This window comes from Gobius niger, assembly GCF_951799975.1.
Source record: "Gobius niger genome assembly, chromosome: 16".
In the NCBI taxonomy this organism is placed as follows: Eukaryota; Metazoa; Chordata; class Actinopteri; order Gobiiformes; family Gobiidae; genus Gobius; species Gobius niger.
In genome coordinates, this window is record NC_136867.1 from 17457073 (window position 1) to 17475792 (window position 18720).

General features: G+C 38.5%; 2 protein-coding genes across 2 annotated transcripts; one reads left to right on the plus strand and one right to left on the minus strand.

Annotated features, from left to right (window-relative positions):
• Nucleotides 1–188: 188 nt before the first annotated feature.
• ganc (glucosidase, alpha; neutral C) lies at nucleotides 189–10204 on the minus strand. The gene is made up of 24 exons (XM_079573329.1): nucleotides 10139–10204; nucleotides 9376–9438; nucleotides 9199–9301; nucleotides 8111–8238; nucleotides 7795–8002; nucleotides 7578–7638; nucleotides 7255–7351; nucleotides 6989–7172; nucleotides 6186–6330; nucleotides 5739–5974; nucleotides 4884–5010; nucleotides 4396–4475; nucleotides 4172–4315; nucleotides 3832–3928; nucleotides 3636–3737; nucleotides 3381–3555; nucleotides 3234–3302; nucleotides 3087–3151; nucleotides 2931–3007; nucleotides 2242–2316; nucleotides 1911–2024; nucleotides 1108–1220; nucleotides 919–1022; nucleotides 189–721 (listed from the first exon to the last, which is right to left on the minus strand). The coding sequence occupies exons 1-24, from the start codon at nucleotides 10159–10161 to the stop codon at nucleotides 606–608; spliced, it is 2706 nt and encodes a 901-aa protein (XP_079429455.1). The 5' UTR covers nucleotides 10162–10204; the 3' UTR covers nucleotides 189–605.
• A 274-nt stretch (nucleotides 10205–10478) lies between these two features.
• On the plus strand, nucleotides 10479–17363 carry LOC306975680 (transmembrane protein 87A-like). The gene is made up of 20 exons (XM_079573323.1): nucleotides 10479–10646; nucleotides 11498–11555; nucleotides 11682–11779; nucleotides 12540–12656; nucleotides 12809–12856; nucleotides 12936–12977; nucleotides 13068–13194; nucleotides 13274–13335; nucleotides 13447–13630; nucleotides 13712–13811; nucleotides 14142–14235; nucleotides 14385–14456; nucleotides 14583–14691; nucleotides 14975–15033; nucleotides 15171–15274; nucleotides 15352–15428; nucleotides 16160–16224; nucleotides 16301–16353; nucleotides 16478–16508; nucleotides 17049–17363. The coding sequence occupies exons 1-20, from the start codon at nucleotides 10545–10547 to the stop codon at nucleotides 17088–17090; spliced, it is 1644 nt and encodes a 547-aa protein (XP_079429449.1). The 5' UTR covers nucleotides 10479–10544; the 3' UTR covers nucleotides 17091–17363.
• The last annotated feature ends 1357 nt before the right edge of the window (nucleotides 17364–18720 follow it).

An 18720-nucleotide genomic window follows, 5' to 3' on the forward strand; every position in this document is an offset into this window, starting at 1 on the left:
CTGGTAGTACTTGGAGGTTGAATATTTTATTAGGTGGTATTTGGTGTGAAAGGTTTGGGCCATGTTGAAATACAGACACAATGCTGAAGCATTATTATATAAAACATCACAATACCTAAGATTTAACACTTGATTTAAACAGAGACCTTCAAATGCAATCAGATATTATTACTCAGTAGTACCACTATAATACCACACATAATGACATCAAATACACACAAAACTTAATTCCATCATTAAAATAGTCACTGGTTTGGCCTTGTTACCATAAAACTGTTTTCTATTTCAGACAGAAGGCAGGATAAGCTGTTCGACAAAATACTGGTATGAACATTTCTTCTAGTATCAGATAATAGGCTGAGGCTAACTTTGTTTCAAGCCAAGATCATTCTCTTTGTGCCCCTTTGTCTCAGCCGCTCTCAAGGGTTAACCGTTTAGGGAAAGGTCGGGTCAAGCACGGCAGGAAAACACAGAGTCAACTTCCAATAATTCACCTAGACTACTTTAACAAAATCAGTACAGCTTTGCCTTGATGGACACTGATTTACATAATCATACTTTCAAGTCGTCTATGAGGGGAACGGTGTCATTCTCTGTGGGTGATGTTATGTGTCAGTGTGGACCTGTATCTCCCAGTCTGTCACTACTCTGAGGTTCAGGTTGTTCAGGGTCAAAATCCTGCAGCTCTCATCAAAATTAAAAGCTGGTTTCTCCACAACACCTGTCCAGACAAAATACAGAGAAAGGTAAAGTAGGTTGAAGTCTTGATTCGAAACCATGACAAATCAGATCAGCAATTGTCATTAGAGTAAATCATTGTGTTAATGTAAAATAAAAAGTTGTCCACGTTATCAGAGTTTCCTCACAATGTAATATTGAGCTGTATTTGCCTCTATGAACCAGTGATATTTCTCTTACCTGAGACGGACAAAAGTACAGAGGACGGCGTGCTCTTCTGCCCCATAATCTTAACTGACCGTATAACTGTGTCAGAGTCAAATGATCCCTCTTCACTAAAAGCACTAAAAAGGCAACAGGACAAACATTTTAATTATAGCCAGGCTTGTAGAACAAAACAAACCTAAAGGGGAGGAGTATTTCTCTCACCGGGAGCAGAGTAAACCTGAGTCCATCTTAAACCTGCGCAGACAAAAGGTCTTTGTGTCCAGGTAATTGAATGAATAACCATCGTCCAGATACAGTTCTCCTCCAGCTACTTCCTGGTAAAATATGTGTACAGACCATAATTAGGCTTAGAAATAAATTAAACAAACACATTTTTTGAATCTCTTCTGAAGACCCCATATTCTCTGGCATTTTTCAATATATTGCTCTATTTAAAAAAAAAAAAAAAAAAAAAAAAGAATGGGGTAGTAACCTCTTAACCCCCGCCTTAACCAAGTGTGTTTTCTCCAGTTCAGCTTTACCCAAGTCTAAAAGCTCACAGCCTACAGGCCAGAATAATTGCTCATTTGAAAGCTAAGACCTACAAAAGTAATCTAAACATATATTTTTTCTTGCATTGTTTGCATTGTTTGTTTTGTCACTTTTTTCGCAACATTTCTGTCACTCTTTTGTTGCTTTTTTTGTCACTTTTGTATTGGTATTGTGGCTTTTTTGTTATGTTTTTGTCACTTTTCTGGTCACATTTTGTTGCTCTTTTGTTGCAGTTTCATCCTTGTTTTCGTCGTTATTTTGACACTTTTTTCAAGAAGCTTTTAGATTTGGATAAAGCCAAATGTGCTCCGTTCAGGTGGGGGTTAAGCGGTTAAATAATGTATTTTGATAACAAATTAGAGTATAACAGGGTCCAACTGCAAAATGTCTCAGTACAAGTTGAAATTGTTTTACTTCCTGGTTGCAGGCATAAATAAAGTGGATCTGGTTAGTTGCCCATTCATGCTTCTCACCTGAGAGTTTAAAGCCACAGTCAATGACAGCGGCTGTTTCTGGAAGTCCGCTGTGCATGAACCAGTCCCTGTCGCCCTGCAGATAATTGTCCCTCCGCGCTGGAACACAGGGACCTACACAACGAACAGAGCAAGAGACTAAAATTGCCATGATACTGTGCTTTTATAGTGGGTTCAGAAAGTTCAGACGTTTTAAATCATTTCTTAATTCTATCTATTCTGTAGCTGAAATAAAAAAAACATAAACAGTGGGGTAGACTTCCTAAACTCGTTGTAACTCTAACAAAACGTATGTCACATATGTATAAAACAAGATAATAGGTTAACATACTGTTTCCATGGTGACAGGCAGACAGACTGTCCTGCCTCCTTTGTGCGCTGTCAGTGATTGGACGTCATACCAAATCTGAAACAGTACAGGCTACTTTTACATTACGTACTTTTAGATACTATGTAATCAACACAAACACTGAATGGACAAAAAAAGTTAAAAGAAAATTGTACTATATCCGTATCTCTTAACCCCCACCTGAACCGGACACATTTTCTCCAGTTTGGCTTTACCCAAAGCTAAAAGCGTCTTGAAAAAAGTGTCAAAATAGCAATGAAAATGAGACAAAAACAAGGATGAAAATGTAACAAAAGAGCAACAAAAATGTGACAAAAAAGCGATGACTTAAACAAAAATGTGTGAGGAAAACGTGACCAAAAAAACAAAAATGAGCAACAGAAAAGTGGCAAAAAAGCTACAAAAGAGCAACAAGAAAACAACACAAAAGAAGAACAAAAAAGAAAAAAAAATGCCAAAAAGCAATGAAAATGCAGCAAAAAATGTGACGAAAACCCAACAAAAAAGCTGTGGAAAAAATGTCCATAAAGTGGCAACAAGGCGAGGAAAAAGCTCCATTTAGATGAGAGTTTTGTAGGTCCTAGCTTTCAAATGAGGTGTTACACTGGCCTATTTGTGTAAAGCTGAACTAGAGAAAATGCATTCGGTTAACTGTTAAGAGGTTAATTTACCTCATCAGAGCCAGGCAGCAGGACTTGAACTTGTTGGACACCTGGGTCAGTGATGGGACAGGCCAATAAAGCACCACCTACATGAAGGACAGTGGATACTTGGAAAACTTTCATACGATCCTACTTTGTCAGAAAACTTAAATAAAACAACTTTACCAATCATGTATTCATTGTCTATGGTGAAAGTGTCCTCTTCTTTTGGAAACTCCACCCACAAAGGTCTGTAGAGTTTAAATTATTGGTTTTACATATGTCCACTCTTGTCACCGTTCATCTTTTAAGTGTGTGTTGAAATAAAGTGACCTGAGTGGAGACAGCCCCGTTGTGTGAGCCCAATAAAATAGTGTGTACCAAAACGGCAGCAGTAGATATCTATAGTTAAGAGGGGAAAAATTGAGCAACAATAGTGTGAGCATCCAGAGGAGCAGCGGAAATAAATGTGACAAGGACCTCTGGTGGATAGTGGCTCGAATTACAGCAGTGACCTCGTCCCCAAACAGCCAGGGCTCACGCCGCTTTGTTACGTTGGCGGAATGTCCTCGGAAAAATGGCTGAAGGGCACCAGCTTGGTACCATCGCACCAGTAACTCCGGTGTGGGGTCCTTGACAAATCCTCCCACATCCGCTGAAAACAAAAGCAACTTTTCTACCTATTTTTATTTTATTCTGGTGATTTAATTGGCAATCCCCAAATTTGAATTTTACCGCCACAAAACGCAATTCCCGCCACGCTTAGGGACAACACCATTGGTATGGAGATCTTCAGATAGTCCCAGGTGGCCACATTGTCCCCTGTCCATACTGCACCTAAAAAAACAACCATATTTGAGATGAAATTGTAAACAGTGTGGTCTTTAAACTGCTTCGAAAATGATCACATGTTCAGTATGTGACTACAAACCGAATCTCTGTGAGCCAGCAAAGAAAGAGCGTGACAGCACAAATGGCCGATGTAGCCCTCCAGACCGAGTCAACAGGCCTTCAGCTGTCGCCATTTGCTAAAACGCACAAGGAAACGACTAAGTAACATGAACACTGGCTACATTATTAGGTCTAGTAAATCACATGGCAGTAAAAAGGCAACTGTAACCGAAATAACTTTACAGTCACAGAGTTTGTACCTAACGAACTCTTGAGAACATTTCTTGAGATACAGCTAAGCTAATGTATCAAGTTCTATCAAGTTAATGTTATATTTAAGTGAATATACGATGTCTCCTGTGTACAACAGTTTACCGTACTTGATAGAAGCCGTACAGGTTGTGCAGGTCTCTGTGCTCCCAGTCCCCAAAGTGCAGCGCGTCTTTAGGCATCGTCTGCTCAGGTCCATCAAACACTGACGGTTCATTCATATCGTTCCACACAAACAATGAGGACGTAGATCCCTGTTATAACAAAAAACATATCTAAAACATGGACAACAATACTTAATACTACTACTTACTTATTGGTATTGAGGACTTACCTTGTAGTTTTTGAGAGAAAAGCATCTTGAGTACCATGCTCGTGTGGCTGGGTTACTGAAATCCAAATAGCAGGACTCACCTGGGATTAAAAAATATTACAAAAATATATAAAGTGATGTATTGCATGCAGTATTCAGTAGATCAGGCAGAAAGAAGTAAACAGTGGCGCTGATGGTAGAGCGGGTCGTCTCATGATTGGAAGGTCAGGGATTCGATTCCCACCTCCTGAAAGTGTACACTGTCGTTGTGTCCTTCACCCACATTGCCCCCAGTGTCTGCGTACACTGGTGTATGAATGAGAGTATGAATGGGTGAGTGGATCCTTGCTGTAAAGCGCTTTGAGTGCCTAATGTAGGTGGAAAAGCGCTATATAAGTTGAGACCATTTACCATTTACCATATGACAAACTCCAAATACGTGTCTTTCTTACTTACTTATTATATTTCTAACACAATGCATGTGGATGGGTTATAATGGGTTTAATTACCTGGCCAGCAGGAGCCCTTAAAGATCTGCCCCTCTCTGTCCTTCACAAAGTGGCCGCTGTCCCGCGCCTCACAGAACAGCGGCCAATCAGGATCCAGCTTGATGTGAGGGTCACTAATAACAACCAGCTGAAAATGGAGACACATCGCCAAATTATTCTTACATCTTTTAACAGGAAAGATAGACCAAAAGTTTCCCAACCGTGTAATCAATATTATTTGGTAATTGATTGGGACATTGCATGTTAATAAGCAAGAGGGTCTCAATGCAGCCAATGGAGAGTTACAGTGGAGCTCCACACCTCCACAGGAAATGGTGTCCCGCTACTTTTATTTAAATGAATCTCAATAAGACGCCTTTAGTAAACCTATCCTTCCTATTTCTAACTATCCTTAAGGTTAGGCCTAGGGTTAGTTTGGATTAGTTTAACACAGGAAATGACCTCCTGTAGAGGTGACGTCATTTCCTGTGGAGAAGTGAAGATCCACTGATCACGTGCCACTCCATCTGCTGCATCCAGACTCTTCTCAGCACATGAGACACAAGTAATTTTATCCTTAAATTAATGTATAATGCTGAATAGGGACCAAGTAGTTTGAATTTATTGATCAGAACCGCCATAGTTTGGTAATAGGATAGAAATAACATGGAACTTAAATAACAGGACACACACTTGATGGTAATATGAGGCGGGGGTTCAGAGGTTAATCATTACCCTTACATGATATAAAGTCTGTAAATGACCAGGAAACATGCAGTATTGTCTTAGTAATAATATAGAAACACTTCAAATCGCCAAATATCCTGCATTTTCCCTGGTGAGAATGCAAAGTCTTTCCTACTTTCCCACACTGACCTTCCTCTTCTTCTTCTCCAGGTGGCGCTGTAGTTCTGCAGGTTTGGGGAAAAGCGCAGGGTCCCAGGTGAAGTAGCGTTTCCTGTCGGTGTGCTCGATGTCCAGCCAAATGACGTCGTATGGGATTTTGTTGAGGTCAAATCCAGCGTCCACAGCTGTGACATCAGCCTCATCGTCGTAGTTCCATCGACACTGGTGATACCCGAGGGCAAACAGAGGGGGCAGCGACTGGTAACCTGACAGAGAGGAAAGGATTTGGGATGGCCTACTCTTCAGCATTGTAGTGTCTTTGCTAATAGGGAATTGCCTGTTTAGTGCATTCATAAACAAACAATTTTCCATTTTATGTTGTTTATATTCCTGAGCTCAATCCCTATATCTACCTGCATGTGCCATTTTAAGTCATTCAGTAATTTGTGACATGGTGAAAACATGTTGAACACACACCTGTGAGCTGGGCGTACTGTGAAAACACTTGCTTTGGTTGTGGCCCGAGGAGAACCCTGCAGTCGATGATCCCGCTCTCTGAAAGCCAGTGGAGGTCGGTGTGGGGCTGAACGCGCCTCCTCTTCACTGGGGAGGCCGAGTCGCCCTGAATCGGACATCAAGATATTTCACATAAGGATCCAAACAACAACATAACATTTATTGCTGATTGATGACTTTTACATATAAAAGGATATTTCAGGATTTTTGACATAAGGCCTCATTTCCAGTATTTCCATAGTTATCCAGAGTGTTGTTGATTTCTGGAGATTTTTTGTTTGTTTTGTTATTCATGCAGTTGTTATATTTAAAGAGTTCAGTGGTGCTAGGCTAGTGCTAGGTTAGCACATGTCTGTGGTAACTAGTAGCCTGCATTAAAAACAGTCTGAACCAAGCACAGTGCACCTGAGGCAAATCACTTATAACACCAGACTACCGATATAAATGTCTGTGTTGACTGAATAATTTTTAAAATATAACCATTTTGCATTTAAAATAATAAATAAATTAAATAAATTAAAAAAATATATATCTCCAGAAATCAACAACACTTTGGAAAAACTAGGAAATGAGGCCCTATGTCAAAAATCCTGAAATATCCCTTTAAGCGTGACTAACTATCAATCTAACATTTTGTAATTGTCTGGTTATAGTAAGAAAAATCTTTGAAACAAAATGCTTCGGTCCATCTGTGTGATTTCATGAAGTTCCTCAAGACATTATGAAGCTTGTAAAGTCTGAAAGAAAGTAAATGTCAGTCTTGCCTTATCATCAATCAAACTGTGGTTAACGTTGACAAAGGTTTCAGAAGCGTTCAACCAAAAAACTCCAAGAGTCCGGTTTGAAGAGTGAGCTGACACAAACGGGACAGAGCCGTACAGCCCAAATGGACTTTTCAGGTCGTAGGCAAAAACATCCAGGTTATAGAGGCGATAAGGTTCACCCTCTCTGCAAACAGATATTTCAATGAGCCAAAAATTACACACAACATACAAAGTCATTTTAAAGTATTCAGTTGTTATGAGCATACGTGGTGTCTCTGAGCTGCAGTGGGTCAGCGTGTTCAGGGAGGCCATAGACATGACTGAATCCATGGAAGCGCAGATCTGCTCCAACGCTACTGGGACCTGAGAAGATTTAATTTAGTTTCAAAGGGGAAAAGTAAGGCCAACACCTTGAAATCAGTTGTGAGGATAACCATTAAAGTTTTTTGCAGTCTAGGCCCCTGACAGGTGCAAAAACTGAATATACTTGTTGTGTGACATGGCTGTTGTAGTTAGTTGTTGTTGTACGTGGCCTGACCTGAAGAAAAAAAAAAACATTGGCGAACTTTCTGATAAAAAAATCACGAACCATTAGCCTTGTAATCCACAAATTTCCCAAAGGTCTCCTTCCATAATAAATTATTATCCTCCTGTTGATGTACACAGAAATAAATGATGTGTTACAGTACAGGCTTCCTTCTTGCTATCATATTAGTCTCACCTCCATCGAGCCAGACATTTCCCTAAAATGACAGTGAATGAAGAAAAGTTAAATGTTGTTTTTACATGTTATTCTTAGCAGGAATTGCTGTGTGAATTGCTGTGTGCGCTCCTTGCCTTTTAGTATCCTGCAGAGTCTCAAACCACAGTTTATTTTCTGGGTTAAATGTCACTCTTACTTCATCTTCACACAAGATCTCTATGTGAAAAGGGAAACACCAAACGCGGGCCTGATGATATCCAGTCGACCAGGAGAGTGTTGTATAGTCTTTGGTTTGCTTTTCCACCCTTAACCTGAAGACAATGGGAAATCTACTTCATACTGTAGTTTGAGAAATGTAATGGAGCACATTTTGAATAAACTTTACTGCAAGTTCCTTTATTTTTTCTACGGCGTCTTACCTCTCAGACGGTGGCTCTGCTGTGATCACATCTTTGACTCTATAGCGAGCTTTAATGGGCTGGAGTTCATCTATCACTATCCTTATGGTGTTGTTTTTACAAGGAGACAGAATTAAAAGCAATTTGGTCTGTGAAATGAAGAAATTATTGCAGCATTATAACTTTCATCACAATGGAGAGATACGCATTAGTAGCATTAGTACTGCAGTATTCTTCTTGTAGTAATTATTTGTTAGTTAATTAGTAGCTGTTCTGTGTTGGACTATTTCTGACTTTTTGGGCTTATATCATACACTGTACATAATAGAATAATTAAAAAAAAAATGTACACAGATTAATATGGTGTTGAGCATGGTAATGACAAACAATATCAACAGCGTGTAATATATATACATATATATATATTAATGTGCCCTTATGTCATAAAACAAGTGATTATGGGTGATATTTGGCATTGGTAACCATCTGAAAGAAATATATTAATGGCTGCCTTTTGTTACTTGCTTTGTAAGGATCTTACATGAAACAAGACAGTTCTTGTAATAATGTTTCATTCTGTTAATTATATGAACAGTTCAAACAGTGGTTGTGAGTTTGGTCTATGTTAATAAGCTGTTCTGAAAAGTTACAAGTTCTTCTTTTCAGTCAATGAGACTAATTACAAATGTATGACCGAACATGTAAGCTTATTTTCTTATTATTGCTGTGGAAACTGAAGCTTCAGGGGTCGAGAGTGATCACAATTTCATTACATAGAATTATCATTGCTATTGTTGTAATTAGTATTACTTGTTTGGGGAAGGTGTATAGCACATGACAGACATGTAATTTCAGACATGTAATCTTCCTTAACGTAAATGCCATCTTGCCAACCATGACTGTGCACTTCATCCTTTTTGCTATTGTTCCTTGTTGTTGTTCTTTTTCCCTTTTACCTTGATTGTACTATTGTGAAATGAAATGTTTATCATATTGAGTTGGGGGCAGGCGCTCACTCCTTCTGAGCAAAATGTATGCTCAAATAAATAAATAAAGAATTAGTACTTTCAATTGAATACAGTACAATTTAATAATGCTGTTATACAAACCTGTGTGTTTGTCTCTATCAGATCAAACCGGGCCCCATCTTCACTCAGAACCATAGAGTCGAAAAGGGTCCGATACAGTCTGTTTGGGCCCTGTATTTGCCGCCTTATTTTACAGAACAAGAACAGTTTTATTCAATAGAGCATGGATAAAAGAAGATGCTATTAAACAGAATTTACCTATAGAAAGCCACATGTTCACTTGTTTTAAACTTCTCTTTTCCTTCATCATTGGGGACGACGCTGGAGATTTCAGTGATGAACAAATAGAAAGACAATAAATAAATAAACAACTCAAAAGAAAACTTCAAGTGAGAAAAAAAACAGGAAAGCACAACAGTAACAAGATGGGCTAGTATACATTATGAATCAAATGTTAGAAAGTATAGAGTTCAGGAATGTGATGTCATATCACTAAGTACTATGGGATAAGCAGCAATTATAAACTAATGGAGATTCTAAAAGTTAAAATGCTGGAGTTAATGTTCACATTAAAAAAATTGGACTCCACAGTGAGTTAGATGTATTCACCAGCAGAAACTCAGCAGCTAATGGAGTTGTTTCACAGCTTTTTTCTCTCCACTTTTTATACTATTTTTAACTAATGTTAGTCTATGGAAATGTATGCTAACAGCTGCAAAGATGGCAGATCTCCATGGTAACAGTGGAATTTCCCAAACTGTAAGCTGCACATTATATACTTGATAATGACACTTACTACTTTAAATCTCTGTAATAATGGCGTAGTAGTGGCTATAGTAACAAGGTAACTGCACTACTAAAGACTCTTTAGAGACAGTAGGAATACATTACCTAAGTAAAGCACAACGTGTGTAACAGATAGGAAGTAAGAAACAATTTTGTACTGTTATAGCCTATGTAAATGTCACAAAGTTTGTCATTACACCGGATGTTGGAATTTTGGCAGAAAGATTATTTATACCTAGCGACGTTCACGTCCGCCATTGCACATGGGCTGTTCGGTGTTTAACATCTGTTTGTGGAAAAGAAAGACAAGTGTAATACACGCAAAGGATCAGTGCAACCCTTCACCAGCAGCGGGATCGCACTTCCGGTGTTCTTTCATTGAAAAAACAAAAACATGAAAACATGAAACAAAGATAGTAGGCTGCTTTTTAAGGTCAGTAATGTACGGAGTGTTTAGGCTAAAATAATAATTGCTATAATAATCTGAAAGAAGCCTTATTATTATTGTTATTATGTTATTTGTTGTGATTTGGCGCCCTCTTGCGGTCATGCTGCGCACTACGCCTCCAACACCGGAAGTGGACGCGGATCTTGAAGCAGCTGCAGCTAAAACTCTGAATTTGATGCACAGATGAAGAAAGATGTCTAATGCTCTGTCGTCTCGGATATGTTTGCTGGTTTTTGTGGCTCTCCGGCTCTCCATAGCCGCTGAGGTCTCCGTATGGACCGTGGACATAAGTGCGGTGAGTGTTACGCGTTCATGACTGGGATTTCTTTTCTTAATTCCTTCTTAATTTTCCAGTTTGTCCGGTCTTGTTGTGTATTAGCAGCTGTTAGCCGGTGTAGCTAAAGCCATCTAGCATGTTATGAATGCGTTTAAATAGTCATCTACACCCGTGTTACTCAGTGTGTAAAGTCTCCATTATTACTATCGTGGTGTAAAATATCACTCAAGATGATGGCACGACAATCTCCTCTGTGATTTTTGAGTAGGAGAGTGTGACAGCTGTCCAACCAAGAAGAAGGTGCATTAGGCAGTGTGTATAACATCTTATTAATTTAAATATTTTAATACGCTTTAATTATTTATTTAAGAGATTATTATGGAAGGAAGATACTGAATATTTCATTTGTAAGTGTACGCTGGACGCTGATATTACAAGCTTACAACTAGTGAAATGCAACTCTGTTAAGAATGTTAGCACACGTAGAGCCAGAATGAAAGTGTGGAAGAACTGCTTTGAGGAAGTTGTGGCATGTAGTTGACCCTCCTCTCCAACAAAGCAGCTCCCTGTAGACAAATATTTGCTTGTTTTCAGTTTCATGTACACACATATACATATAATATGTAATAAATGTCCCACAATGTGTATGTGTTGAAGCATGCCAAGTGGAGGCATCAGTATTTCTGAGGAAAAACTGAAATGTTGTCTCAGTGCCGCATATGCATTCAAGTATTTTGTCCTGTGACAAATTTGAATACAGCGTTTCATGCTTTTGCTGGCCTGCAATGCAAAGTCATCAGGGTTATGAAGTCCATAATAATATTACATTAGTAAACATGTGCTGACCTTTTTGCATATTTTATGTTTAGGGCCAAGATGCCGTGTTTCGCAAGACACTGTACGCCAACACCACTATCTACATGAAATGTAAGTGTCCTTTTGTTGCTGTAATGAAGGAGTTCATAATTTAAAAATGCAGTGAAAACACAAATAAGTGTGTTGCATGTGTAGTGTTTGTTCAGTTTTAAAATGTTGCCTGGGTTATTTACACAGTCCAAGGAGACGCCACGTCATGTGACAAGAACCTGGCCTTCAACATAAGCTGGTACCTGCGCTCTTCTGTCTGTTACAATGAGGTCTTCAACACCCCGGTGAGTTTTGTCGGAAGCTGATTCTGCGTTAGTGCTTCTCTCATTCACTCCACACTCCCACACTCATGGTCACGTCGGCTGCCTAAGATAAACTTACACAGAACTCTCATTCATAAACTAGTACCAGGGAAATAGAGATTGTACATTATTCTGGTAGATGATTGTGGTACATTGCGATATTTTACTTATTTAATGTGCCATGCTTTATGACTGTGCGCTTGGACTGTGAAATGCCATAAAATTTGGTTAGACCTGGCAGCACGATTCGTTCTTTTGCTTTAAGGTATGTCTGTTCAATTTAATCGAGAGGTCTATGCATCTTTTAAAACATCGTCCTAGTCTGTTTTGACAAACCTGATTAATATTCAGTGTATGAATAATGCTTCTGGCTGTCACTAAATGACTTCATTTGAAAATGTTCTTCTTAATTTTACTGCAGTCCTCGTGAACTGCACTGCCTCAAGCCACAGCGCTCAACTGACACCTCTCAAAATTGTATTTCCGTCGTAACCACAACATGGCCTAAAATTCACATGCTACCACCACATGCAGCTTTACATTGCATCTGCTTCATCTACAGATTGTTTTCAACTAGTCTTTGTGTTAGTCTTTATCTATGCTGTTTAATTATATTTATTTGTATTTGTATTTAACCTGCTTCAAATGTAATTTATTCATGTAGAAAGATTTGATGTGTTTTTCTAATGGATTGCACATTGTCCTTAAACATTGTCCTGGTTGTCTTCATGCTTCCCTGCAGGATCAGAAGGCCATGAACATGTTTGGGATGGACCACATGTTGAAAGATGGCTGGAGCGGCTTCTACAGTCAGGGCTTCATGTACTTCGACAACTGCACCTCTCTTTTCTTACCAAAGGTTTGTCTCAATACAAAATATATTTGAGCAAAACTTAAATCAAATAACGACGGTATAATTGCATATTTATAATTCAAAAATAGTGACTGATTGTGAGAATGGTTGATGGTTGAATTTTCCCTTATGTCTGTAACGACCTGTCCACTTCACAGGGGTACTATACAGAATTCTTCCCTTACCAGCCTCTTAGTAGCCCAAATGTAAGTAATTGTGTCTCCATTTTGCTATTCTTTCCAATGACAAAGACACAATCTCTTGAATAATATTCTTTCTTTGCAGAGTCCTGCTTCAAATCAGAGTTTTAATTTCCCTGAAAAGCCTGTAAGTGTCTTTGTAGCTTGTTTCACACTTTCAGTGTTCTGTAGTCTTTTCATGATTGCATGATGAGTTTGGGTGTCGTATCTCTGACAGGACTTAAGCGCAGTGGCCAAAGCTTGGGAGGACAGCCCCTATCTGTTCATCGTGAAAGTGCAGCCAATGATTCGTTCCATTGAAGACGACGAAAATCCAATGTTGCCGGCCAAGTTTGCCTTTTCAAGTAAAGCAGTAAACCATAGCATTGTACCCCTTTTATTAAATAGTTTTTCACATATTATTCATTTTTGTATTTGTTACAGTGAAAGTGGAAATGAAGGGTCCCCATGACTATTCTTCCCCAGCAGACTGGCCTCTTATGATGGTGGGTACAGTTGCAGGATAAACCTCTATGTTTTTACAATTGGACTGTCAAAGTTGCCCTCTGTTTCATGAGTGTTTACTGCATTCTGTCTTTAACATGTTTCTCCTGTAGTTTTTCATGGCCATGTGCATTGTGTACGTCCTGTTCGGCGCCCTGTGGCTCGTGTGGTGCGCCTGTTACTGGAGGGACCTGCTGAGGATACAGTTTTGGGTGGGCGCCGTTATCATCCTGGGCATGTTGGAAAAGGCCGTGTTCTACTCCGAGTATCAGAGCATCCGGTACAAAGGAGACTACGGTGCGGCGTCTCGAGATGTTAAATCATTTCTATTGCTTTACTTTGTTTTGAAATTGCCTTTATGCGGTTTTGTTTGTATAGTCCAAGGTGCAGTGATTTTCGCTGAGCTGCTCTCCGCTCTGAAACGATCTCTCGCTCGGATTCTGGTGCTGATTGTGAGCCTCGGATATGGCATTGTCAAGTAAGTGTTGCAATCGTGTGATTTAATGCCCTTTGTTATTATCTTGTTCTATTTGTCAGAGGTCATAGATGTATTAGCCTGTTAAGTTTCCGCCATCATTCTGTCATTTTGGCTACAGCTGTAATATAGACTGTACATGTATTACTACTATTGTTCTAATGTACTAAGTTCTTTTAGTCAGACACTAGGATTTGCGATGTCTTTACCATCCCTAATCCTATTCTGCAATATTTATTAAGGCAACTTGGCACAAATAACATCATAAAGCTTATCACTGTTCCTGTATCTGAGGCCATTTTGAGAAGTTACTAAATATCTCTTTTCCCCCAGGCCAAGGTTGGGCACCACAGTTCATCGCTTGGCAGCTGTAGGTATTTTGTACCTGCTATTCTCCTCTGTGGATGGTGTGCTCAGAATAACAGGAGTAAGTAACTATGTACTGTACTACTACTTTATACTTGGATTTTTATTTAAACATGACAACAAAAATATTATCCTGAAATCTAGAACCGATACTCGAAGTTATGAGGCTTGCCCGTCTACTTATCTTGTTTACATTTTTTGTTTTTCTAGAGTTTCTATGGGACGGTGGCCCTGGTTGCTAATCTTAGCCTCTCCCTCATCGACTCCTGTGTCATGTGGTGGATATCCTTTACTTTTCATAACGAGATGACAGCCCAGGGGATATTAAAACTCCCGAACCACTTTAAGATCAGTTCAAAACATACAACACATTAACACGTTTGTTTATTTTCCTTAACTCGCAAGTACATTTTCATCAGCCTGTCTCAAACCACTCGTCTTCTCAAGCTTCGCAGAAATGTGGTGAAGCTTTCATTGTACCAGCATTTTACCAACACACTCATCTTTTCAGTGGCTGGTGGGTATCAAACACCTTTGTAAATTAAATAGTTTGCCTGAAGACTAACAGCATTATTCTAATTTGAAGAAGCAGGATGTTGTCAATCAAAAATATACAGTAGCATGTACATATTACATAGAAAGCACTTCAAGGAGGCCATGAGATCTCCTTATTACATCTATTTCAAAGTGGAGTAAAACGTTCCCCCCAGATGTTTGTCTGCATGTCGACAGTACTAGACGTTTATTTACATATTGTGTTCAGACAAAATGATGACATGTGTTTCCTTTTGTACCCACAGCCTCCATTATTTTTATCATCTGGACCACCAAAGTCTTCAAGCTGGTCGACTGCCAGACGGTCAGTTTCCTTTCCATGTCCCTCGTTAATTTACAATCCTGGTTATGATAGAGATAAAAGATAATTGTTTTGTCAATTCTCAGAGAAAGCTTCCAAAATCCCCGGTAACTTCAAAGTCATGTTGTTTGTGTCCACAGGGTTGGAGGGACTTGTGGGTGGATGATGCTTTCTGGCGCCTTCTCTTCTCCACTATTTTGCTGGTGATTATGGTGCTGCTGCGGCCCTCTGCAAACAATCAAAGGTCAGTTTTGATTATGTGTGTTTTGTTTGTTTCTATTTTTAACTATGTTTGTCATTGACTTTATACATTCCTTGTAGATTCTCTCATTCCCCTCTCATTGATGAAGACGACGACGAGGAAGAAGCCAAGGAGCCAATGCTGAATGAGGCTTTTGGTAAGACTGTTGTTATCGGCGCATGACTTTTGAATCAGCCTCTGTTTTTAGGAGACAAATCTATGTGCGTGACACAAGTGCGTCACAGATCCATTTCTTTTCACGTCTAGTTCTTGCGCCAATTACATGTCGCCAATGTTGTCGAGCAGGTTTCTATTTTCAAGAAGTTGAAGCCTCTGGTCATAAATGATGATGAACATGTTACAGTTTATATTCATACATGGTTATATTTATCAAAAATAACATGCTAGTCCGTGTATTTTTTATGAGAGCTGTGGGCCCCTATCGTGTCTGTTGAGAAAAATATTAGCGCTCGGGTCAATGTAGTGTGAGATATATCCCACTGCTCTATGCAATTCTTTTGCTAAGTTGCTGTTTTGGAAGTTAAGACGTACAAATACAAAGTATTGTGTCAAAACCTTCCTTATGTTAAGTACTGAGAAACAAATGGCAAACTATACATTGCTAGATAAACTGGTGATACTTCAAGTCAAATTAAATAAATTGTATTCTGCTGCCTCAAATATCTTGATACAGGGCATTTTCTAAAATGTAGTCCACGAGGACCTTGTCGGATGTTGTATTATGTAAACCTTGGCAACAGAGGCCAAGGACAGAATCACCCATACATTTACCAAAGGATAACAGATGCTCCAGGAAACACTTGACAGAAATATGCATGTTTTTCTTTACCTTGCAATATCTAATGATTATTGTTGATTATGTTTCAGAGGGAATGAAGATGCGAGGCTCAAAGCCTGACACCAACGGCTCTCAGAAATTACTGAGTAAAGAGGTTAGTTTTGTCGAACAGCTATCGCTTGCATCTTTTTAGATTGTGATCATTAAATATATATTTTGAATGTTGACAGGATGAAGACCTTAAATGGGTGGAGGACAACATTCCCACAAGTGTTGCAGATGTGTATGTACTAATTAAAATCATTAACTTTGAATCAGTATTCTGTTACTACAGAAAACAAGGAAATACCTCAGAGAGAACAATAATTTCACAACTGTGTAGTAATCTGTGGCTTTTCTTTTCACAGAGCTCTCCCTGTAATACTAGATGAGGAGGAAGTAAGTTTATTGACAAACTGATGTTATGATCTATTCTAACACTTAGTTGCTTAACCTCTTACTCTCTGCCTGAACCAAGCACATTTTCCCCAGTGTGGCTTTACCCAAATATAAAAGCTTCTCGACGGTAGAGCTTGGCCAGTGTAACGCCTCATTTGAAAGCCAAGACCTGCAAAACTGATCTACCCTTTTTGTTTATCACATTTTTTTGGTGTGTTTTCGAAGGTTTTTTTGTCGCGTTTTTGTCCGTTTCTCATCGCATTTTGTCACTTTATTGTTACTTTTCTGTTGCATTTTCATCCTCGTTTTTGTTGCTATTTTGACCCTTTTATTTTTTTCCAAGAAGCTTTTAGATTTGAGTAAAGCCAAACTGGAGAAAATGCACTCAGTACAGGTGGGGGTTAAGGGGTTAAATATGTCTATAAATTACCTTTCATGGAAACTATTGGTTGCACACACTGCTTTACCTGACCTAATTTGATTACTACAGATTACTATACGATACACACTATAATATATATATTCATCCTTGTTTTTCAGGAAATCCTCAAGACCAAGATGGAGCGGTCCAAAATGGAGTAAGAAGATGCAGAGAGAATGACTAACGGTTTCATAGAGGTATTATTGAATGTGTTGTGAAGTGTTGAAGTGATCTGCTAACCAAATATGAAGGCAAAGACAACCATTCTCTCCAACATCTTATTTGACTGGTGTAACTTTAGAAATATGTGATACAACCCAAAGGCTGCTATAGATATTTAAACTCAACTCTGAGATCTGTGTGTTTGCCATCCATATTCGTAAGAGCAGTATCGGATCAGATTTCTCAAAACTTGAATCTCTTCTGCTACAAATACCACCGTCCTGTTATAATCCTGCACTCGGAAATGTGAATGGTTATCACAGTCAGTGTGCTCAGAGTCAGATTATAACTGAATACGAATATATTCAACAACAATTCAACTGAAGGTATTTGATTGTTGCTGAATATTTGCTAACCTGGATATAGGGACGAACCTACATTGACTCTATGAAGAATACACATTTAATACACACAATACTCATTACTCAAACACACAGATTAATAGAGGGCAGCGCTTAAACCGTGAGAGCAATTCCCCGTAAGAGCCAATGGTTTTCATGAAGCCCACGTTTCTTTCTTGTACAAGACACAATATGTTTGATTCACACTTGTAAGCCTTGCTTTATGTAAATACACAAATCATGTGTGGGATTTTTTATTATTATTTAGGCCTCAACAAGGTTTTCATATTTATTTTTGAGGTTGCAAAAATATTATGGAGGTGTTTGTATCATGGGGACTATTATGTGTCTGTAAAAAGCATTAACATACTGCCCTGCAAAGCCACAGATGTTTATAGCAGCATCCAGACATAGTGTTTTATTGATTAGGTCTATTGCCCAATCCACCATGTATCTTTTGTTTACAAGGGGTAGGTTGATCGATGACTAGACCTTTGATTTTCAGATCTATAGTCAGAATGTTCTGTGGATTTTGTAGAGCACATATGCACAGATGTTGGATGCAGGAAAATTGTATTCTACACAACTCCCAATACTTTGTAATACTTGAACTTCAGGGTTTTGTTGGGAAAAACTACTGCTACTGTCAAGTCATATGACAGAAACCTCACTGATAATACATGTTAGTTTGAGCTGTAAAGATTCACTCTCAAAATGATTTATTTTCCTGAAATATCTATATAATACAGTATGACTGAGTAATGGGAAATATTAGTCTCAACTGTATAATATAAAAAATATATAGTTTATGTTCCATTACAAAGACAGAAACTACAAAACGCTTAAGTACTTTGTTCAAACGCTTGTGGTTTCACTTTGGAGTCATGAGCTTGTCAATATATCAAACTGATGAAACGAGTCAAAAAATAACACAGATGGTATTTTTAATGTGTATAAAAGTATATTGTTCAAATAAGATTATAAAGCATACAGTTGTACAAGAAATACCTTTTGGTTGTATTTGTTTCCACCAAAAATAGCTTAAGTAACATTTACACAATGCTTAACATAACAGATTTGAAAACTTTTCACACCAGTAATTTACAATTTTATGCAGCAATTTACTCTATCTGTCAAATTATATTTAGACATAATGAATTCAAAGATCACACATTGCGTCTTTATCCTTATATACGTACCTGAATCTCACATTTGGTAGAACTTGAAC

What these genes read in the sequence shown, in the direction of transcription:
- ganc (XM_079573329.1), bottom strand. Translation starts at nt 10,161, where the DNA reads ATGGCGGACGTGAACGTCGCTAG. An exon ending in TGATAGAGACAAACACACAG is followed by an intron (nt 8,239 to 9,198) that starts GTTTGTATAACA and finishes TTCATTTCACAG; the next exon opens with ACCAAATTGCTTTTAATTCT. An exon ending in TGCTGCCTGGCTCTGATGAG is followed by an intron (nt 2,317 to 2,930) that starts GTAAATTAACCT and finishes GTACTGTTTCAG; the next exon opens with ATTTGGTATGACGTCCAATC.
- LOC306975680 (XM_079573323.1), top strand. Translation starts at nt 10,545, where the DNA reads ATGTCTAATGCTCTGTCGTCTCGGATATGTTTGCTGGTTTTTGTGGCT. An exon ending in AGCCTCTTAGTAGCCCAAAT is followed by an intron (nt 12,857 to 12,935) that starts GTAAGTAATTGT and finishes CTTTCTTTGCAG; the next exon opens with AGTCCTGCTTCAAATCAGAG. An exon ending in ACTCCTGTGTCATGTGGTGG is followed by an intron (nt 14,457 to 14,582) that starts ATATCCTTTACT and finishes ACTCGCAAGTAC; the next exon opens with ATTTTCATCAGCCTGTCTCA.